Source organism: Taurulus bubalis, assembly GCF_910589615.1.
Source record: "Taurulus bubalis genome assembly, chromosome: 6".
Taxonomy (NCBI): Eukaryota; Metazoa; Chordata; class Actinopteri; order Perciformes; family Cottidae; genus Taurulus; species Taurulus bubalis.
Window position 1 is genome coordinate 6,802,218 of NC_136594.1, and position 24,346 is coordinate 6,826,563.

At 42.3% G+C, this 24,346-nt stretch overlaps 1 protein-coding gene across 1 annotated transcript in view; it reads right to left on the reverse strand.

Annotated features, from left to right (window-relative positions):
- LOC306737551 (protein sidekick-1-like) overlaps window positions 1-24,346 on the reverse strand; it is a gene marked incomplete at both ends in the record, with an annotated part of 212,119 nt that overhangs the window by 5,551 nt on the left and 182,222 nt on the right. The window contains 13 exons of the mRNA XM_079219286.1: window positions 566-727; window positions 811-948; window positions 1,041-1,227; window positions 5,032-5,147; window positions 6,513-6,614; window positions 6,741-6,797; window positions 7,390-7,528; window positions 8,306-8,376; window positions 8,506-8,609; window positions 12,171-12,372; window positions 18,230-18,424; window positions 21,782-21,880; window positions 22,738-22,924. Coding sequence (XP_079075412.1) covers window positions 566-727; window positions 811-948; window positions 1,041-1,227; window positions 5,032-5,147; window positions 6,513-6,614; window positions 6,741-6,797; window positions 7,390-7,528; window positions 8,306-8,376; window positions 8,506-8,609; window positions 12,171-12,372; window positions 18,230-18,424; window positions 21,782-21,880; window positions 22,738-22,924 — 1,759 coding nt within the window. The remainder of the gene's footprint in view (window positions 1-565; window positions 728-810; window positions 949-1,040; window positions 1,228-5,031; window positions 5,148-6,512; window positions 6,615-6,740; window positions 6,798-7,389; window positions 7,529-8,305; window positions 8,377-8,505; window positions 8,610-12,170; window positions 12,373-18,229; window positions 18,425-21,781; window positions 21,881-22,737; window positions 22,925-24,346) is intronic.

Here is a 24,346-nt window from a genome sequence, read left to right on the forward strand (position 1 = left end):
ACATGGATCACATTGCAGTCATTTCCACTCAAATGGAAGTTTTCTATCGTTTTAATCTGAGTACAGGGTTCAAACACATTTTGACCAATGGATTTCCATGACTTTTCCATGACCAAACATTTTGTGAAATCTCGGTGTATATACATGAAAAAGTGAGAAGATGTAGTATTTAAGCTAACAACGAGAATTCCAAAGCATACAGTAAACCTTAAATGACTCAAATGAATGAGAGACAATAGTTTGATTAAAATAATAAACATTTATATAGATGCCTGTATGTATGCCTGCTTATATTTTGAGTGTCTTTCTTTTAAAATATTTTAATTATTTTTAAACTCGACGTAAATGAATGTCATGAACACATGAATATGAGACATTTCCATGACTTTTCCAAAACTTTTGGGATTTTATTTTTTTTAAGGACTTATCCAGGCCTGGAAATAACCATTTTAAAATTCCATGACTTTTCCAGGTTTTCCATGACCGTAAGAACCCTGTAAATATCTTTGGGTTTTGCGCTGTTAGTCGGAAAAGACAAATTTAGGCAAGTAACGGCCGTGCCTACCTTGTACAGGCTGAGCGCTGATGTTGGCTTGTATCGGCGGTCCATAGCTGACGGTTAGCGCCTGAGCACTGAACGCGTACGTCGCTCCTTTGACGAGGTCTCGGACCTTCAGCCATCTCTGCCAGCTGCCCCTCACATCCACTGTCACCACTTTGCTGACTCCTGCTCTCACACAGACAATTAAAAAGAAATGTCAGTGTCCTCCTCTACATGCGTTTGTGTGTACAAAGCATGTGTGTGCATACCTTGTACAGGAGCAGTGGGCTGGTAGATGACCCTGTAGCCCTCCAGCTGTCCATTAGGAGTGAGTGGAGCTCCCCAGGACACATTGACACTTCCTCCCGTCACCTCTGAGAAGGACAGGTAGCTGGGTTTGCTGGGAGCTGCGGGACGCATGGAGGACGACAAATTAAATAAAGGAACTCAAAAAGCTTGATAATTTGGTTACGATAGCCGAACCATCAGCGCTTCCTACCAGACTGCAGGGTGCGGGTCCCGCGGGGGTCACTGGGTGGGCCGTCTCCGGCCGTGTTGAAGGCAGTCAGAGTGACCAGGTACGGTGTGTAGCTGGTCAGGTTGGTGAGGTGCACACGGGTGTCCGGGACAAAAATCACCTTGACCTTCTCACTCTGGTTCTGCTTGTCCCTCTCCCAGTAGTGGATCTGCCGAACAGCAAAAACACTGTATAAATAACACTGCTATGTTTGTCTCCAAACGACTTCCCCGCCTCCGGTTTTCTCCTCTCCCTCACGCCCTTTCTGCCAACTACATATATTATTTACTTTCTGTCCGTTCGTCCTGAGGCCTCCTGATTGATCCATGAAAACAAGACCCTGTGCTGTTTGTTTTAAAGGGAGTAGATGGTGATGGAGAGATTCCCTTTGGCATTGACAGTCGAACAGATCAGCAGTCACACAACATGAGATTTGCTCATTTGAACCGATTCAAGTAATCACACGATTAAAAGTCCATGTGTCACTGTCCCCCAATGAACACATTGTTCAGTAATGAAGACGAGCAGGCTGCTATGGTCAATCCCTGTGCACTTAAATAGAACAAAGGTCACCTGCATATTGTAGCGAGTATGATGAGATCATTATGAAGACATTGTACCGTGTGAATGCCACGATTAAATGATGCCAAAAATGGCTTTTTGGAGTAAAAAAAAAATCAAAGCTATGATGAAGTAGGTTTAAAGTTCAGACTTTGTGTTAGTTTTCATTGAAGTATATTAATGAATATTGTTTTGAGGAATATGGTTTCTGTGCCTTTTTTGGCTGCTCAGACAGACCCATTGCATAGTTTCATCTGAGAAATGTAACAGGTATTCTAGAAATTCTAAATGTATATATTCTCTATCATCACATACTTTGAATGAAACCGGTTGTGTATAATGAGTAAAAAAAAAGCAATATACTTGATATGTTACTACCAATAAACAGCCTATTTAAATGCATATCCGGTAACAAAATCGGTTTGATGCTTTAAAACAGCTTGCCTCCTGCTCATAACGGCACTGGACTGGTGAATATCCACTTTAATATTCTTTAGAGCCTGTACTTGCCTTAAATGTGTGCTTTTACAAATCACTGCATGTTGTTTAATCTCAGAGGAATGTTGAGGAAACATTTTCACATTTTAATGCTCTACACAACAGCGGAGAGCCCGGCAAAAAAAAAAAAGGCTCAGCTTGACTTTCCCCATATCAGATGCACACTAACAGCAAGGTTACAGAGGCGGTTGAGCCTCATGCATTAGAGATGGACCAGGAAAAGCATCTTGGATGCACAAGAGCCTTTAAGGCGAGACTATAGCCACAGCAGCTGGAATAGCACCTATTTTCATTCATGATTCAAGGTTCACATATTGTCAATGTACAACACAGTTGTGCTACAGTCGGGGCAGTTGTAGTCCCATTTTAGTACATAAGAAAAATAAAAAAAAGCACAACAATTTCTTCAGGTGGAGTGTGGATGATTAGGTTCTCAAAGAGGAAAGGAGCTGCTCTGAAGTCTGGAGGTACAGCAGCTGATTCTTCTGTATCTCTTGCCAGACGGCAGAAGGGTGAACAGGCTGTGGTGAGTTTCGTCTTTTAACTTCCTTTGCAGGCACCTCTTGTCACCAATTTCCTTGATGATGCTCGGTAGATGGGTCCCAATGATGCTCAGGGCAGTTTGAATCACCCCCCCGTCCTGGGCCGTGCACATGCCATACCAGTTTGTAATGTTTACAGTCAGGATGCTTTCTATTGCTCCTCTATAAACGGTAGCAAGACCTTGGCACGGGAATTTTGTCACCAGGATGGAGATGAATGATGCTCATGATGCTGATGCCCAGGAACTTAAAACTGATCACGTGATCCATCTCAGCTCCATTGATGGTTAACTTATTTGAGCTTTAATGTTTGAGCTTCATGTGCAAAAATGGTTGCAGCCTTGAGTCAGACTGTAACGAATTCTGGGGAGTCCCCTCTCTTCCTCCGCTGACGACACGGCTGTCATTTAGTTTTTTCTTTGATTTCGACATTTTCACACATCTAGACATGCTTACATCACTGATTACTGATTTTTCAGTCATTACTAATTTGTTTTGCTCTTTATTATTAATTTGTAAATACATGTGCTTATTCATTACTTTTGTTTCTCTTTTACTCGTCTGGTCTCCCATTTCTGTTGCAGCCTTTGAGCTGGGCTGAAATAAAGTAACAATGAATAATACACATATATTTACTAAATGAACATGTATCAGCGCAGAGTTTGTGCTTGATTTGAACGCGTTCAACCACAATCAGCCCCCCGGGTCCCCAATCATACCGTACATGGCTCCTCAGCTCATTCCAACTGCAATCAGATCACGAAATTGTTGTTTTTGTAATTTCACATGGACTGGAAATTTTGTTTACTGGGAGTTCATTGTATTATATTAGCCGCTACATATATTTAACAGTTTTATGCTTTTGCAACATAAACCATCACTATGCAGTTTGCTTTATAAAGCAAAACAAAAGCCACGAGCTACTTTCTGTAAGGAGTGTTATTATTCTTAACAGAAGGCACTACAAAGCACCAAAAGCTATATTTACTAAACTTGGAAGTAGCAGCTTATGAGTAGCACTTGAGGGCAGCATTATACCGTCTCTGTCCTTCCACAAGCTCTTACAATAATGAGATACTGAATAACTCATCCATATATACTCAATTTAAAATCAAAATGTATTACTTTCTGCAAAGAGGTACTTCCTTTTAGGCAACACTCTTTGTGATACTAAATTCTAATGGTTTAGTAGAGAGTCCAGGACATTTTATAATCCACTCTACTGTTGTGGAGGGGATCTATTCTGGTATTTGGTAAGAGTGTGAGACCACTAGGATTAGTACAAAAAGCCTATTTGAAGCTGTGCTGAATGAATATGATGGTGATATGACTTGATGAGATCAAGAACCTTGAATGGATTATCAAACCTCTTTTGTTAAAGAGTTGGATCTTATATCTTGATGAAAAACAGAATATTTGCTCTGCAAAGGAGGAATATTTTTCAGGTTTTGGTTTGTGTCTGTAGAGCTTCTTTTATAAATGACTGACCTATTTTGACAGAAATGGTATAAAGAAGAAAGAAATCTTAAAAGTCGATACGACTAGGACAATCTGCAGTTCCAGAATCTGTCACTCAAAGTATTAATTACTCATTTGTACAAATCTACATTTGATGAGAAATTCCACAGCACAGTTTGGTATTACCTGTTGGCCATGATCATGCTCAGTGTGTTTTAAAAGCCCTCCAGAGCGTTTCAGTGAACCTCAACTGTCGAAGAATACACTCGCAATGAAGTTTACCTCCAGCTCTACCTGGAGCCTGTGCCGGCCACCTAACAGAGCAGGAGTGTTAACATAAGTCAGAACCTATAAATTCATCAAACATTCGTTCTTTGCTCCGTTCCTCTCAGCTTAATCTCGTTAACCCCCTCTGCCTCACACTGTCCAGCCGTCTCCGGTAGTTTGAGCGTATTCCCTCCACAGAGTTCCTCTCCTCTAATCAGGATTCTACAGGGATCACTCGCTCATCTTATTTCTTCAATCTGCAAATATTACATTCCCGTCTTTCTTTCTCCATTCCCCCTCTTCTCCAGCAGAAATCAATGTGTCTAAAGCAGGACAGATAACCTTGTGTTTGAAGTACTAAGAGCGAGGGGGTGTGACAGGGGAGTTGAGGGGGAGAGATAGGCCGAGGAGTGATATTGAAACCATTAAAGGATATTCAGATTCTTCCTCTAATTTAGCACTCCCTCTTTTTCGCTATAGGACACTTGAAGGTGCAGCAGAGCAAAACCCCTCCAAGACAAGAGGAGAGACATTTAAATTGCAGAGCGAAACATCTTTTCTATCACATGGACACTCGTAGCAGTACTCCTTTGTGCGGCCATTTTTCTGTCCTCTGTGTGTGTGTGCCACAAGGAAATCTTTGTCACCTTGTATCCTTGGATGAGTCCATTCTGGGTCTCGAGAGGGGGGGTGTCCCAGGTCACTTCCAGGATGGAGGGAGACACAGCTGACACTCTGATAGACTGAGGGGCCACCGAGGGAGCTGCAGGATGAAAAGGTGTTTGGTTAGACAGCTATTGCGCACGCGCGTGTGCGCGTGTGTGCGTGTGTGTGTGTGTGTGTGTGTGTGTGTGTGCAGCAGCTGGGTGTAAGATTGTAAAGTAGGGAAGATATGTTTTATTCTTCCAATTAGAATGGGCCTAAGGCAGCACCTTGTTACGCCACTGTACTTCACATATGCATGAACACTCAGCGTGCACCTGAGGCTAGAGAAAAGACCATATCACCCCATTTCATCATCCCCCCCAGAGCCCTTTTCTGCCTCACCCTGCTTATCCTCAACTCTCGCTCATCTGCATGTGATACATATTGCCTACACACACACTACACACACACACACACACACACACACACACACACACACACACACACACACACACACACACACACACACACACACTACACACACACGTTGAATAGCAATGCAATGTTGGTCTGATGGAGGGAGTGTGAGATTGTGAAGGAAATTGCAAAAACGTGTGGGTGAAATCTGTTCACTTGCACGGTTGTTTGTGTGTGTGTGAGTGTGTGTGTGTGTGTAAGTGTGCGAGAGAATATATTTGCACTCTAGTCTGTGTAATGGTTCCATGGTTTGACTCTCCGCCACTAATACCAAATAGATGACTGTGTGCAGCTCTTGACAACATTCAGATGTGTCCAGATGTATGCGCACTCACGCCCTCACACACACACACACACACACACACACACACACACACACACACACACACACAGGAATGCCACTCGAGGGGCAACAAGAGCAGGACAGGAGGTGGGGACATGACAAAGCAAGAAAGGAGAAGAGAAGGAGAGAGCGAAGGACTGGACAAAAAAATAACAATTTAACAAAACAATCCAAACTCAAGGTTCTCTTACCAGCTCCTTCCGGAGAAGACAAGCTGTGTGTGTTCTATAGGTGAACTCATGGCAGCTACTGAGCTTGTATGATAACAGATCCAGCTCGCATTACATTAAAGTAAATTCCATCTGCTGATTCATACCACTTGAGATGGGATTGATCTTCTAAACTGCTATTTCGAAGTTCAAGAATGTGCTTTTTCTGCTTAAAAGATGTAAGTAAAATAAAAATAAGAAGAATGATCTATACATCCCACTGTAACTGATGTAAGAAGAGCAACAATCTAAAGAATCTCCTGCAAACCAAATGTTCCATTTTGTGCCCAGAATGCAGCCTTCTAACAAGGAGGAGAGAAGAAACTTGACATTCAACAATAAAACAGCTTTTCTGCCGTTCTATCTCACAGGTGTAAACGGGTCATAAACAAAATGTGTCGATCATACATTGTAATGATTACCAGTCGAACAGCTTCCTTCTGTTTCCACCTACCGGCTTCTCCAACAGACACCTCCACCGGGGAGGAGGGCGGGCTCTCTCCGATGATATTGTAGCTGGTCATAACAATCTGGTAGCGTTTGAACTTCTTCAGTTCTACAAGGAAATAAAAAATACTTACATTTACGTTTGTACAACATGCACGCAAAGCAAATATGTTAGTTATTGTTAACACTTGTAAAACATAAAGATCCCAGGCGCTGTAGTTATTAAATTACTTACGTGTCAACTCAAACTCTGTCAGCGAGGCGCTGCTCACTGTCTTGAATGTGCTCTTGCCTGGGGAGGAGCGAGAGACAGATGGAAGGACACATCAATAAGTGGATCAACTTCAACATTAAGCTGTGCAATTAAAACACCATTAAATAAAACAACTGTGTTTGAATAGAAAACTTTTGAAAGACATTTTTGTTTTATCATACTTTGAATAGAAGGTCTAATAAGCTCAATGCTGTTTTTTAATTTCCATGTCACACATATATTTAAGGTGCTCCTTCAGACTGCAATCAAGAATCAATAGATGAGAAGAAATTCATGTTCATCACTGTAAACTAGGGCTGTGTATTGGCAAGAATCTGGAGGTATCAAGAGTATCAAATTGAAAATATATTCATGTAATACAATTTTTCATTGGGATCTGCATTTATCGTAGTTCTTGTAACATTCAATATTAAAAAAGGAATTAATATTTGTCTAAATCAGCAAATGAATAAAATGTGCTTGCAGGATTCTTTCGGTAAACTAATTAAGTAAACAGTTTAATTTTCTTACACCTCAACTGCTTATGTGCTGCACACAAAAGGCATAGCAACAGTAACTATGTGGGAGTGGGGTTTAATGAGCAGTTAACGTTAGTTTCAGTACGACTCACTTGTAATGAGGGCACTTGTGGTGTTGTTCTTGGTTGCCTGGACCTCTGCTTCAGCTAAAGTGGAGGTGTTTACTGGGAGCTCTCGATAATACAGCCGGTACCCGGTCAACACCCCGTTAATGCTGTCGTCATCGGGACGCTGAAAAAACATGCAAACAAGTACACACAGAGTGAAGCGTTGGTGCTTTGTTTCTCAGAAAGGAAGACATCTGCACTCTGCTATTTTCATTTTCTTGGTGTAGGGAGGTGACTGACAGGAAGCTGGCAGAGCAGCATTTTATCAGAGTTCACTTGAAAGGGCTGGCGGATTAGACCGGCTGTAACCCGTACAGACAAAGTGATGCTTCAGTGGGTTTGGCACTCTTGTAAAGGAGGACGAAATTGCTGGTGACTTTGTTTTTCATTGCCTCCTTATGCTTTGACATGAGGCTAGAAGGAGGGAGAGAGAAGACACTTCCAAACAGAAGAGAGAGAGTGACAAGCGGTGAAGTATCCAGGATGTGTTTACTGTCTTTACAAATGTCCTGGACACTCTAAAGCCAGCGTTTTCTCTCTACTCTCCTCTGTTGTTGGACACTGCGGATGTTTGCTTCTCTTGCCCTCCAACGTCTCTCCTGCTGGTTATATCCTCATTAAGAGTTTGAACATTTCTCTCCCCCTGCCAGGACCGTCTGTCCCTCCGCCTGTCCGTCCCTACAATCTGTCTGTGATGCCCTCCAACCGCTCCTCGCTCGATAGATAATGATGATTGCATCCACACAACACGCACACACACACACACACACACACACACACACACACACACTGCATACAGTGTGCGTAGGTCTCATTCGCCAAATAGGTGATTAACCTGCAATCAAAGTTGTGTTTTGCAGGTTAGTGCATATTTACTGTGTGCGCGTCTGTGTTCAAATACCTTCCACTGCACCAGGACTGAGGTAGTGGTTGTTGGTTTCACGGCGAGGATGACTGGGGGCTCGTCCGGCACTAGAAAGAAAACACAGAGAAAGAGAGTGAGAAAGGAAAAAGACAGAATATTCATATTACATTCTATCATGTTTTCAAATCTACATATTTCCATGTCTTCCTCCTTCCTTCATTCCCAATGTCTCTCACCATCCTGTAGGGTTGTAACAGCCTCTGTCTCCTTGCTGAGGACACTGTCTCCTACATCGTTGGTGGCCAGCATCCGAAACTTGTATGATGTAAATGGCTTCAGCCTGTAGACACAAACAAATTACAATCATTCACGTTATTGATTTCTGCCTTCGTCCTCTCTTTCTCTTTCTTTTCCTTTGACCAGTTGCATTCATTTATTTAAAATCAATATTTCCATTTCATTTCAAATAATTATTTTAGACAGAATTCCGGCCTAAATTGATGAATTGGTTGATTTAAATTGAAAGCGGCAGGGCTTGTTGCTCCATGACCCTGAGGTTAGATTCAGAATATGTTTTCAATTGGATTGCATTACTAAACCAATGAAGGCATGCATTTCATTTGTAATTCAGCCAATACAACCACAGCATTACAGTTGCTTTCAGAAAAACTGTAGGAAATGGACCACTGGACTTCACACTTGCTTTATTGTTTCACAGCATATGTTTTAATTTGTCTTATTAGTTAGTCAGTCACTTATAAAGAACTTTAAATTGCACTACATTATGAGAGACAAATACAGTTTGATGTGCTTGGTACAGTAAAGTAGTACAGCACTGTGAGAGTGTCATTGAGATAGCTGTATAATGATTAAAGAGGGAGATTAGTTCATAGAGCATAGTTTTTTTTTAAATACTTGTTTATTCTGTCTGTATATAATAGTGCTTTTTACTGTTTTATTACTGTTTACTTATATTTATTGTGTGTTTTTATTATTTTATTGTACTATCTCTTACTGCTGTAATCCTGCAATATCCCCACTGCGGGACTAATAAAGGATGATCTTATCTTATATTATTTTAATTTATGACAATATAATTACAGCAATGCCTTGAAGTACCGTTTTTTCATTGCAAACAAACTGCCTTTTGGTTTCACTAAAGGTTTTTCACCAAAGAGCATTGAGCATCTGTGAGACCGTAACACCTCAAAAAGTCCACTGGGTATCTCTTAAACTTTGGGAATAATATTCTCCAACACCATCTTCTCCATCAACCCCCTTCACACAGACATATTTTTGCTCTTTCAGTGGCCTTTGAAGAGCAGACAAGGTCTTGAATAATAATCATTTTACACCATTCCTAATTGTCTCCCCTGCCAAAGTATTTCTGCTGCCATATTACCACAACATCTTATCTGCATTTCTCCTCTATGCAAGGTGAATGCATTAATAAGCACAGAATAACAATTTACATCCGTCATTTTGAGAACACTTTACTCCAGAGCCACTTACAATCAGCTGAAGGAACAGGCAACCCATTGTTAGGGACCAGCTGAACAAGTCCATGGTGCCTCATAGCATGCTAATAGTTTAAATGTAACCTCTGCTGCACACCGTGGGAAATTGATTACAATTTAAAAAGGACAGTCGATGGCAAAACAGTCGTTTCTATTAGTCTAACCTAATTATCATCAAGAGATAACAGGAGCAATTTCATAATTTGTAACAAGAAGTATCCGCTCACACATCTACCGGCAAGGTCCTCCTCCAGACTTTACACAGTGCCGCCGAGACTACAGAGGACCAGTTAGACATTCAGCAGGCGACGGGAGAACTGATCAAATGTCCTCTTGTATAATAATGAGCAGCCGGGCCCAATAAGCGACAAGAAAAGGCCCTATGGGGTTGTGGGTATCCCAGTAATAAGACATCAAAGGCAACAAGCTCAATGAGGGCGGGGCGCCAACAGCACTGGGACAACGTTAAGGACAGTGTTTGAAAGTGTGTGTCTGTGTGTGTGTGTGTGTGTGTGTACTGTACTGTGTGTACTGTACTGTGTGTCTATGTTTGCATCAGCCGGGGGACTTCGTTGTTTTGGTTCCAAAGACGTCTCGGTGGAAAACAGCAATTAAGGAGGGATAACAAGTAAGTGTGCGTACGGAGATGTAAGCTGCATCCTCCATCCAGCGCTGCAATTAGAGCATTCAGTGGTAGAATGAGCTCGAAAAAATGGCGTCAAAACAACAACAGCAGCCCCACCACCAGAACCACCATCACTGATGGCAGATAGATTCTTCCCGTAGGCCGGTTGAGACCGGCTGACGCAGACACACTGAGAGAATGCTCTTCAGCATCTCAAATAGCTCTGTGAAAGCCGGCGAAGGAGCGCGCACAAACAGTCACAAGGCAGAAGACACATGCGCGGCACACAAGAAAAGCCTCATCATAATTCTGCTGCTACAGCTCTCAGGGAAGTTGGGAGCAGTCATCGAGTCTGACCGCCATCACCTGCTGCCTTAATGGCAGCCTCACTAGGGGGAAGAGGATGGAGGGATTAAGAGATAAGGGTGGGGAAGGAAGACATGGAGCCTTCTTCCAGGGGATGATTACATGTGAACGGAGGAAGAAGAACATGCCTTGTGGTTTTCTGAAAACATTAGCTGTTGATGGATGGATGGAGGGATGATGATGACAACCAGAGGGATGACGGATGAAACGGTTGTGGAGAGAAACACACAAACTTGAAAGCATGAAGGCAGAATGAAAAAAAAGGGTATTAAGAGAGAAAGACTAAGAACACCTTCTACTGTGCCTGTGTGATTAGTCGACAGAGATCCTCCACGTCTCTGCAGCGATTATGATTACTTTTGTGGTTTCAAAACTTTTTGGGTACTTTGTGCGCGAAATAAATGAAACGTTCAAATTCTCTGTGGTTTGCTTTGAGTATTCACAGCATCCCTCTCTCTGTCCACCCTTCTTCTCCCCAAGGATGCATAAACATGGCACGATTTTTTCACAATTGCTTTAAGTAATTCAAGTCCAGCACGTCATGCTAAACACAATTTCCATAGTCGGGCTCTTAAGGGAAAGCAAAAAACAGTAATGTGGAATTTTTATTCTTGTTTTTTTAGGATGCTTGGGATCGGTTTTCCCACAGTGTGTGTGTGTGTGTGTGTGTGTGTGTGTGGGAGGATGCTACTCAATGAATGTGCTTTTTAATGTGTAACTTAAAGTATGAGAGGCTTCATGGAAGTAGCGCTGGGTTATTATTGCTAACATAAGCAGGTTACTGGGAGCACTGTTGACTCCATTCCTTACATTTTTCAGGATTCCCACTCTTTCCTAGAGATCATTTTCCTGGACGTTTCCAGTGAGGATCTAGCTGGTATGACGTCCAGGGGTCGCGCCAAACACTAATATGTTTTTGTCCGTGGAAGGGTGATTTATAAGACATCCAGTCGATGGCTATAATTTATCATCTCTTACGTGCTTAGACATTATGACACATTGATCATAGATAAATATAATAATTAAAACTACCAACCAGCAGTGACTGATGACTTACATTTTGAAGATAATGTAACTTACATTGTTCAGAGTTTCGGGCCACTTATACACAACGTATATATAAGACAACACAAAAGGGACTTTTTTCCCCTCATTTCCCATGTTTTCCATTACTGGAACATTGGTCAACCGCTTAGCAGGTTTTCCAGGACGTGTGGGAATCATGATTTTTGCTCTCTTGCTATAAATGGAGTATACAAAGCGCACAAAGCTTGATGGGCTTGTCACACGTTGTTAGTTGCAAAGCAATGATGAGATAATTACTCCACTGCCGCCCCCCCAAGCAGATACGTGTGTGTACAGTATGTGACTGAACATATGTGCACATGTGTACCTGTCAACGGTCCAGATGGTCACGTTATGCGGGATGTCAGCCGTGTGGGTGTTCCAGTCCCCGCTGGGCAGCTCTTTGGCCTGCAGAGTGAAGTACCTCAGCGGAGAGGAACCTGAGCCACCCGTCACCCAGTGGAGGCGGAGATGGCGAGATTCAACTCCGTCCTGAGGAGCAGCCAACTTCCTAGGTGGCTGGGGACGCTCTGTGGAGGTGGCAAAGAAAGAGAAGAAGCGAAATGAGAGCGGAAGAAAGCTGGCATTGGTAGAAACGGATCACAACGGTTGAAATTAAGTGGAAGCATTTCATTGTAAACATTTGTTCATACATAAAATACTGACCAATTTAGTAGTTAACGTTTTGTGACCGTGTCATATCAAGATGCACATCTACACATGTGTGTATTTCTGTTCATCAGGGACAGGCAGACTTCGTAGAAAGGTTTATATAAACAAATTAAAGGACAGAGCACCTCACATTAAGTCAAGTCAATAAGTCAAGACACAGCTGGATGCAAATAAAAGAAAATAAAGAGGTGAAAACATTCACGACACTCTTATCTCAATGGCGATTTGCAGAATGGAGATAAGTGTGTAGTAGATGTTTTGACCCTGATAAAAACCAACGCAAGCCTCCAAAACAGCTTCAATGCTCTTATTTTAACCGTAGTACCGATATCATACGTGTGCGTGTGTATGTGTGTGTGTGTGTGTGTTGGGGAGATGACAGGCTAAAGAATGCACAGCTTCTCTTTACAGAATTTGACAAATAGTCAGATTGTTCAATGTGGAATCATATTTAGACTTCTAGACGGTACCGTGAGTTTAGATAGATTTAGTTGGACTTTGGATGGAAATATTTTGAACAGAGGATGCATTGTTACCCGTAATTATCTATTCATTCATCTACTCTGCTGTCTCAGTTTTCCAGCGATACTTTGTCTGAAGTCTTCGTCATGCACAGGCATACATGTCAAAAGCCCACTAGTGGCCACGCGACTCATATACATGAGCAAATTCCATCGACATGATGGTTACTTAAAAGTTCTCTATTCGATATTCAGAGCTTTAATATAGCAGCAACAAACACTTTTCTATGTAAAGATACAGATGTGTAATGCCGGCCTGAGCTGGTTAGCTCGTGGCCGCTGCCTCAGGTAAGAATGGTTACCTGCGAGCCGCCAGCTGAGCCGCCACCATGTTGAGAGGTAGTAATTATGCTCTCCATTACACTTTGAGCACCTCTAAGGGCCTTTCACACAGGACGGGGTTGGCACAGCGCTCGCCAAGTGGCGCGCTCCGCCCACGCTTTGCCTTTGGGGATGATGGAGCCGTTCTGTGTGAAAGGCCTTTTGGAAGCATGTAAATGTGCTGACTGCCGAGAGCCCTGTTCAGAAACATCTGCATTCCACATGTTTCTTCCCTTTAATTCGTCTCCTGTTTGTAACATGATGACATACATTGTCACTTGGGCAAATTGAGATTATCATGGACCGTGAAGATAAAGGCGAATACCTTGTTACACGGGACAAGGGCAGCCTATATTTACATCAAAAATGTGTCAGTGCGACTGTTGCAATGCATACAAGTGTTTAAATGAAACAAGACATCTCACCCCGGCAGCATCAAAGAAACAATTTCTCAACAGATGCCGGTGTGTGTTTGTGTTCGTATTTGTCTGTGTCTTCGCTATTCAATTAGAAGATAAAATATGACCCTGGGAGTCAGTATCTTTGTACAATGTTGGCGGGAGCTGTGTGATTAGTAGATGTGCGTACACACACACACACACACACACACACACACACACACACACACACACAAACAAAAACACATGGTTGGGGGCATAACTGTTTCATTTCAGGGGCATCAGATTATCGATTTAGTCTGGAAATTAAAGCATTATCGATTGTCTCTGATGTTTAATTAATCTACATTTATACTCTCAAACACACACACACACACACACACACACACACACACGCACGCACGCACACAGGCTTTTCTTCCTTATCACAAGTAATTTGAGTCAAATCTGTTTGACTCCTTTCTTCCCTCACGCCCTTATTCTTCAAGATTGACTATTCTCTCCCTCTTTTGTTTTCCTGATACCATCTGTGTCTCCCTGTCTGTTCTCCTCTTGTTCCGCTCTACAGTTAAGATCATGTTCTGATAATAAACTCATAATTGTCAGAACAAGTGCTGCCCTTTCAGCACTTACACGACTGTTTACTGCTACGCAAGGGAGAGGACAAGAGAGGAGTGTGATTGAAGTGAATTGCAGTAGAAAGAAGAGGCTTTTGGTGCTAGAGGAACGACAATATATGGTTGTAAGGGGATGAATTCTGCTCAAAATGCTAATGTGCGTTGTCCATTACCGTATCAGTTATCACCCTCTTGGAGACAAACACCAGCAGAGATAAATCTCTCTGTAGGGAGTTGTTTTCATTCATGCACATAGCCTCGCACACATGCTCTGCCACACTCATACATTTTTTTTTCTTTTTCTGGGGATTAAGTTCCCCTTCAGCATCATCAGAAAGAAATCTCTATTAGGCCATTCTGTCCATTTCACAGTGAGAATGGGCCATTACGCTACTGAAGTGGAACAGGGATCCACTGATTTCTATTCTTAAAACACCCTGATAATGATGCTGCAGATGTGATGATATCTGATCCAATTAAAATGCACTACACCGGCCGATAACTCTGAATGGAACATCTGACATCATGATTCCAGGTCTTTCACTCCAATTTCACTCCACTGTCACATTTTAATACTGGGCCCTTTGCCTTTAGAGCACGAGACGTACATGGTGCCGGCTGACAGAGGAAATTGGAGAGAGAGATCAGGTCTGACATATTTCAAAGGCCGAGAGCCACGTTCAAACCAAAGTTATTCATGCGTTCGCCACCAGAGCCACTGTAACTTTATTTTTCAAAAAAACAACTCCCTAACCCTAACCCTGTATTGGAGGATATACTTCTGTTCCGTTTCAGGTTTTAAAAGACAAAACTGTCTCCGGAGACTTACTGTTACTGTCTAAATCTTGCCAAAGGAATAGGCTGTCATATGCCGTGTTTGAGTGTGTTAAAAGTCCTTTTATTTTCACGGTTTACGCCCAACGATGAGGCCAGCGACTGCTCAAATTAGATGAAATAATAAAAAGAAATATAGCAACTTTTTGCTGCCCTAAAAGACACAATTACCATAATGGCAGAGAGCTGATAGAACTATATTAATTACTTTGGTTTAGAATCTAAGATTTATGGCTGTCACATCTTGTTTTTTGGCCTGTGCGCTCTCCTTTGGCAAAAAACACACATCCCAACAACTTCCATTCCAACACAATGCCGGTCTCATTCTCTTTCTCACCTACTTCACCCGCCCACAACGTGCTATGTGGTGCAAGACAGCGGAGTCTGAAAGACTGATAATCTCTGTTTTCTCAATCAACAAGTATCACAATTTTCTGATAATCATTTCTCATGATAATTTAGCAAACCTGATTAGTCCCCCCCCCCATTTTGTATGCAACTACAGACCCCCTTAAATTCCACAGCAGCTGGATTCCCTTGATATCACACAGCAATCACAGGAACACATGATCATCATTTAAAGTCCATCTTTGTCAGGTGTCAAACAAGTCCCCAGGAATAGCGGAGGGCTTTGAAGACAATTTTACATAATGGCCAAACGGTGGAATGATAACTTCCTGTGTGCCATCATGTGATGCCATCGGGCACAAAAATACGTTCCCCGATAGACTTACATTGGGAAAGAGACATCTGTAAATGCTGACTCATTCCTACACCACTCTGTGGGCCCATGGATGGGGAAGATCGCCTGAAGATTTGGGGTAATTTCATCTGCATTTTATAATAGAAAGTCAAAACTTGTTTTGGGCCCTGCCTCCAACTCCCTCTGAAGAGGTCAGTGTAGATGCTGCAATTGCATCAGTTTTTTAAAACAGAATTGGGAGAATTTCTTCACTGAAAGAAGAGCAAAGAACAATTGAAGGTGACCCGTTGGAGATAGTGACTGACAAATGGTTCATCCAACACATTTAAAGTGCTTGCACCGTTCTGAACAGTTTCCAACTGTGGCTTCTCAGATGGTTCTGTGTAACAAACCATCTGCCGCGTCAGGTACAGACCCCCGGGCAGTTTTTGGAACTGACTCTCATTAAGCCCCTGCAGGAGGGCTAATACCTGCTCGTTTCAATATCTACATTTACTGCCAAGCAGCTCTTCCTCCACTTAAGTTTCTAAATGCCATTTCTTCTTGTTCTGTATTCAAAATGTCCCCCACACAGAAAAGGTCATCTTTTTTTATTTATTTTTTATCTGGTGCTAATATTAAGTGCCCAGTAACAAAGGATTCTGCATGTCCAACAACAAGCTACTTGTTGGTGATAATCTGTCCGAGCGGCACGCTTTGAAGCTCCCTCCCCGCTTGTCTTTCTCTAACTTTATCTCTGCGAAGACTTCACATCTGCCACAACTCATTACACCCACATAAGTAGGGCTGCAGAGATCACAACATTTTAAAATGCTTAAACTTCAGCTAACCTTTCCAGACTCTTACTGCACTGGCGTTACTTTAAGAAATGAAAAAATATCCTCTTTGACCACTTGAAAATGAAGTAAAAAGAGAGAACAAAATACCCTTAAAACAATTGTAGTTCTCTCCTGCAATAAACCTTTCCCCTTTTTTTAAAAGCACAGGTAAAATGAATAACAATAATCAAGTTATTCCTGCCTTAAATTTGCTCATATACAGAATTTCATGTCTAATCTGGTTTATTGAACACATTTTACTTCCTTATGAATCATTCTAATTTAATATGAATTTCATTACAGATTATTACATTGCTTTGGTGCAAATGCCACACGAGATGCATAATACTCATATATAGTGGGGGTGCAGGAAAAAGGCAGATCTTGCCCGACATTAGTCAAAGCGACCAACCTTACACCCCATCATTCTTGTTGAATTATCCAGCCGGGTGGAAAAGTAAGTAAGTTTCTAGAAGCAAAATGAACACACTTGTTATACTGGTTCCATTAGTGTCTGATTCAAAACTGTTTCAGAATTGAATCATACTGTTATAATTTCTACCTCTTTCAATATAAAGAGAGAGAAGAGCGAGACACTGATAATTCAAAAAGACATTTAATTTGAATCTTCCGTGCCTCAGTGGGAACACACACTTGAGGTTTTTTTTTATTTATATTTCCACAAACTACTCCATCAGCGACTTATCAACCATATAATGTGTATCCTTGTAGGTCTTTTCACAGCTGACAATTTGACTCAACGTGGCAGTAAAACTATAAAATATCATAAATGATGACTCTGTTCCATACAAACCGTTAGTTATTTATACCAGTTGTTGCAACTTGTAAGCCTATTCAAGGACTTTTGAAGGCTTTTAAGCATTTTTCTACCACAACATCAGACATTCATCACTTAATTATCGACAATACACATTAAAGTAGAAAAAAACATCCTCAGGTATTAAGTATCAAGAGATGAAGTCTCAAAAGCTCAGTTAATCTGCTGCATGGGGGCTGTGTGAATGTGGTTTAATCAGATTTGCTTGACAGTGCTGACAAAATAAATAAACAACTGCACACTGCCATCAGATTTTATTTAAATGTTAAACTGGCGCATGGAAGGATGTGTGAATCCCCCTTTCCCAAGTGAGCCCACCTACTTTAAACCAGTAAGAAGAGCTTTTACATTAAATTAACTACATGTCTGAGAGCAGTGTTCGATACGGGTGATTAGACTGAGGCTGGGGACCTTTAGCGCATGCTATTTCTCTCTCCATGTGTCATACTGTACTAAAATTATTCAAATGTGATTTAAAACAAATGTGAACCTCTTAGACACATTCAGCACCCCGGGTGTTCGTGGCAGCGTGCAAGTTCAGAATCCTACTTTTTAATAGGAGTGGTTAACATCCAAAAGACTCCAGAAACAGATCTGAGGCAAACCAGATACCACATAAAGCTCAAGTGTATGTGTGTGTGTGTGTGTGTGTGTGTCTCCTTTACCTCTGCGTTCAGTGGTAACAACCAGGGCTTCCTGCTCTGCGCCCCAGCCCACGGCGGTGCGAGCAGTGAGTCGGAAAACGTAGGCCTGCTCAGGGGAAAGTCCTGTGACGGTGAACTGCCGCGCGTTGGAGCCCACCTCCACCGTGGTCCATCGCTGAGGGTCCCTGCTGTCCAAGCAGTACGAGATCTGGTAGCCTGGCGAGGGACAGACGGAGAGACAGTTGGGAATCTGTGTGAAAGTCCTGTGTGTGAACGTGTTTCTGTGTGTTCTTTTTTTTTTGTGGCCTACTTTAAATCACAGAGCCCACAGGAATCAAAGACAGCGACAGAGAGATAGGAAAAAAGCCTGAAAACACAACCACGCACCCCACAGCTGCACTTGCACAGAAACACGGACAAACAAACACACTTTTCGGCAGTTCCTGAGAATGTTCTGCTCTGAAGAGATTCCATTCATGCAGCTGCTTTGCTTGTTTGTACCAGTGTATGTATGGATCCCTTATATTGTACTCTGACGTTTCCAAAAACATACACAAAGTCATGACTCACACATGCCACAGCACATACTGAGATTCCCCTGAACACACACACACACACACATATTGTACAAACATTCTCTATCAGCCCTCCCGCTGCCTGTGTACCGGGGGTGTACACGGCTTGTGTCTGTTTTTCTGTCTCATGTGCAGTAGGCCATGTAATAACACTAACACCCTTCAACACATACACACATACACTCTAACCGCTGATCCCCGACCAAGCTTTCCAGAGGCTACTGGCCTCTCACAAAGGCTCTCGATATGAAGATTTTATTGTACACACATCCGTAAACACACACACACACACACACACACACACACACACACACACACACACACACACACACACACACACACACACACACACACACACACACACACGGAGGTTCACAGTGAGACTGTCAGGATGGTAATCTGCTCAGAGGGTTTAATCTGGTTGTGTGGGTGATAATCTCATCAGATAGTCTGATTGTATATTAATGCGAACCCAGTGTGTGGAAGATTATTGGATAACAGCGAGATAACAAATCCTCTTGCCAGTCGGGTCAGAGCGCAGCATTATGCTGCATGCTGCATATGATTGACATCTCCATTACAAAGTGACTGTGTCATGTTAGTGAAAGCACATCTCCATTTTGCATTAAAAAGATGTAACATATACAGGATATTTAATCGCTGAAGGCTTTCAAAATTTGGATTTATTCAAGTTATAATTTTTGTTGTTGCTTTTAGCTGCTCAATGTTCACTGACCCGGTCTGTGTTAATGACAAACTCCCAATGCTAAGCCTGCTTGAGAGATTTTTGTAGTAGTACTACTGTACAACAAAGTAGGTCAGAGCTGAAAGCTTGCAGAGTAAGAGCATGCAGCAACTTCAGGTGGTTAGTGCGTATTGTGACTTTGTTCAATCACACCCCTCTGTGCTTAGTTTTACCATAGTTTTCATCAGATCAAAGTCCTGTGGATAGTTCAAGCTAAAGCGCTGAGAAAACACTCCAAACCATGACTGAATTATGAACAAAGAGACAACCTATGAACGTCTAAATTAGGGCTTTTCAATTGTATGATCTCAGTTGATTTAATGTTTAATGGATTGTTTTGTATTGCATTTGTTTGAAATGGTATGTTTAGAAAACCCTGAAGATATGCAGAGAATAAGGCTGCATTAATTGAAGTAAGTGAGAATTATGATGACTTGATTTTCTCTACTAATCAACTCCTGTGCTTTACTGTTCTAATTTGTGATATTTTCTTAATGGTTTCCCTCTAGTGTACAGGAAAGTAATCATCCAACCATCCCTGATTAAATTGCCACACTAATAAATTGCTGGAACGGCATTTCTGTTTCTGTGTTTAAATGTGCACGCTGCACCACATGCTTTATGAGGCAAAGCAGGGCATTGTTATTTTTCCATACAGTATATACAATTAGAAAATAGCATAAGATCTTTGCAGATTTTTACAGTTTCATCCGAACAGGTAGTGATGCAATATGTCAGACGACGGGCATCCAACTGTAACTTTCAAATGCCATTGCCATTTTCTTTGAGCATTGCATTGTGGGACTACAGTATAAACAAACAGCAGTGTTTTTTAGTATGCATACTGACTTTTTTCCACCCTTAAGTTTGTGACTTGAGTGTATAAACACAAATACTCAAAGCTTACTTATAATTAGTAGGTAATATTGGAATTGGGATGCAGCTTGTGGCCATAATATATTCACCAAGAGGTCATGTGAAAACACCAAAGCCTCACTGCCTTGTGCCAAATTAGATTGTTTCTCCTCTGTTCACCCTCTGTATCAGTCCCCTATGGGTTGAAAACCCAAGGAGAAATGAGGCAGTCATGAGCACTAAAGAAAGCGGTGCGCTACAGTTATTTGTATCTGCATAGTCTCCACACACACACACACACACACACACACACACACACACACACACACACACACACACACACACACACACACACACACACACACACACACACACCTCATTCCCAGCAAGGACACAGTGGGACTTCACTTTTTCTTGTCTCTGTGATCGAGAGAGAGGGATTTGCCCTCCCACTCATCCTTCTGTCACAGAATGGTGTCACACTAAATATCCTCCCCCTTACGATACAGTCACACATCACTCACATCGTCCTGCTCGACTCCCTCCCCCACTGAGAGGACAAATACTACTCCTTTCTCCACCGTGCAACACACACACACGCGCACACACACACACACACACACACACACACACACACACACACACACACACACACACACACACACACACACACACACACACACACACACCTGTCCCTGCGCTCACCTGCATACATCTCCCCTCTGCTGTCTCTCCCCTTCTGTTCTCTCGGTTTCCAGCTCAGCAGCTCTCACATTCCTCTCGCTCCTTCCTTGCCGCTCTTCTTCCTCTTCATTAATCTCTTCTCTCTGATTCTATCTGCACTCTGTGATTTGCAGTTTCAGAAACAAGTGATATGTTTGAATCTCAGTGTTTATATATGAGGCAATGTATGCATTAGGAAAGGGGTCTTGCTTCAGCAGCTATAATAGCCCTTTTTCCCGTATACAAGGTTGATCACTGACACTCTCTCTCTCTCACACACACACACACACACACACACACACACACACACACACACACACACACACACCAACAAACGTCGGCCCTGAAGTGGAGAGTAGAGAAAGCTGACCCTTGTTTGAAAGCTTAAAAACAGAATCAGCTCTTTTCCTTTTTACAGCTTTTACTTCCTTCCTTGCCTGGAAAGATCACAGCAGTTTGTGTTTGTGTGTCTGTGTGTCTGTGTGTGTGTGTGTGTGTGTGTGCATCTGTTTAAAACTGCTCGCTCATTTCCTCTATAAGCCGAGCTCTGTCCTTTAGCAATTGAAAATGAATGTATTGTCACTACAAGCGTGAAAAAATGGATTATGATTTAAATGTTGCTCTAAAATATCTGCCTTCTCATGTGTGTGTGTGTGAGTGTGATTGTTATTGTACCTAATATGATGCCGTTGGGGTTCGTGGGTGGCTGCCAAACCACCCTAACGGATGACAACCGAACTTCTGGAAACACCATCCTGACAGGGGGGCCTGGGACTGGAGAGAAACATAGAGAAGGGAGTTGGCAGCAGAATGAAACAGTAATAATATCCAAAGAGCAGGAGAAAAAAAAGCACAAAAGGACTCTTTCAATACTGTTATGAGAAAGAGAGTATCTCAACATCAAGCGCTTATACTCTAATAAGTTAGAATGATGGTACCAAGGCACACAAATGTGTGCATATGCTCTTCACACACACATATTGTGTCTGATACATTTTTAAGAGGCACTACGAAAAGATGCGAAATAGAAAATGTAATTTTCCCTCAGCCTCACACCGCTCCTGATAAAAGCAGCTGTTCCACACCACCAAATACATGTCAGCGCGAGCGTGAGTGTGTGTACAGTATGTGTGTGTGTGTGTGTGACTGACAGAGAGGATAGAGGTTCATTATACATTGCCGGGAATTGACTTCCCCGTTCTTGTTTCATCCTGAAATGAGAAAAACTTTTCAAACGTGACACTGTTTGATGGAGGATGAGGTGTGAGTGTGCACGTGAGTCTTCCCGTGTGTGTACTTTTGATTGTGCGCGTTTCATTATTCAGGGAGACCAGACCGGGTTGCTGCCATGGTCGTTTTTGGAGGCGCTCTGCACACATGGGACACAGACACACACAAACACACAATGTGTTCTCCATGTCTGGGCTGTGGACGGGGTCTGAATGGTGAGCTGAGCCCAGTGGATGATCAGTGAAGTGGGGGAAAGACTGTTGTCTGTGCTGACAGCAGGGATGGGAAGAGGTGAAAAACAGATACAGAGGTGAGGGGGGGAAACAGGCAAAAGTGTTGAGCAAAGTGCTGGACAGAAAGGTCAGCGATCAAACCGAGACAGAAGGAGAGATAGATCCTACCATCTTCTTTGGTTCGGAGCAGTATGGGGGGGCTTTGTGGGCCGTCGCCTATCCGCGTGTACGCCAGCACCTGCAGCACGTACACAGAGTATTTCTGGAGCGCCCCGAGCAGCAGCGTTACACTCCCCTCTCCTTCTGCCACCTGAACACTGGGGGGGGCTTCTGAGTCCTTTTCGCTGTACAACACCTGGACACAGAGGCACACAAACAGACATACATGACACACATGTGATCGCATAAATCCATCAAAAGAGAAAACATGTGGAAACATTATATAGTGGTCACATCTGTCCTAATCAAAGTATCAGTGGACGACATTAGAAACAATTTTTGTTTGTTTTTAGTTTAAAAGCTTTAAAACCTCTATACGGTAATAGTATGTCAATGTTGTGTTGATGCTGCCCGGATGTGGCGCAGAAATCAGTTATTGCAGGTTTAAAAAAGGTCCAAAGAACATATTGTTTAGTCTTTAAAATAAGCAAAGTAATACCTGGGCATTGTAGTTTTTCGTCAAACACCGTGTATAAAAAGTGAATTTGTTGGCGAGCGAATATCTAATCAAACAATTTCATCAATAGAGCTGTGTGTGAGGAATTTAATCAAAACACAATGCCCGTGCTCATCACCAGCAAGTCAAGTCAACTGTATTTTATAGAGCCCCAAATCACACAGATGCCTCAAAGGGCTTCACAGCCTGCACAGCGTAGCGCATCATAATGAAGGAACATGGCAGCCAGTGGAACAGGTGGGCTCATTGATGTTGGGACCATGGAGGTCTGTGGCACCGAGGAATAGGCCACATCAAGCTTTTGATACACAAGCAATGCTTGTTAGTTTTGGTGATTTCAACACTAGACCTATCCTTTAACATCTACTATCAGTAAAAACAAACAAATCAGCACACAGTGCTCTTTCACTGGCAACAGGATGATGTGGTAATAACTGTTCTATCTCTCTCAGTTTTAGTCATGTTCATGAACTCCCTGCCACACTTAGTTTTGAAGGAAAATGCCAGTTCTTAAGTGTCTAAACAAATAATAAATAAGGACCGCAGGAGGCAGGAGAACTATTCAACGTCTACTAAGGGATGGGAGGTGTTGGAGAGCTATGGCTGGCGGCCACTTCCCATCTATTAACATGGTGCGTATGCTGCTCAGTGGGATCCTCAGGAGGACACATGAAAACACACACAGATGGGGAGTGTGATGTGCTTTGGGCATGGTGGGTAATAGGACCTGAATTTTACACAATATTTTGAAAATACTGGATGGTACTGGTTCATATCACACAGGAACAGCCTGTTTCTTCAGTAGATTTATGTATTTATAACGCAACCATGCCCATGCAAATGAAGATGAATGTCATTCTTTTTAAAGCTTTCTTCTGCTATGTTTTGTTTGGGGTGGTGACTAAGAGCTGTACTCAATGCCAGTTTTAAATTAGCAAACATATGTTGCATGTTAGATTCCTTTCTCAGAATGTTGAGGGGTGCTCCATATATGCCACTGCACAAGAACATCTATATTGCAAAACTACAGACAACTGATAGGTGTCATCTATTTATTTTATTTGATTATATTTTAAATCAAATAAGAAAGTGGAGTGCATT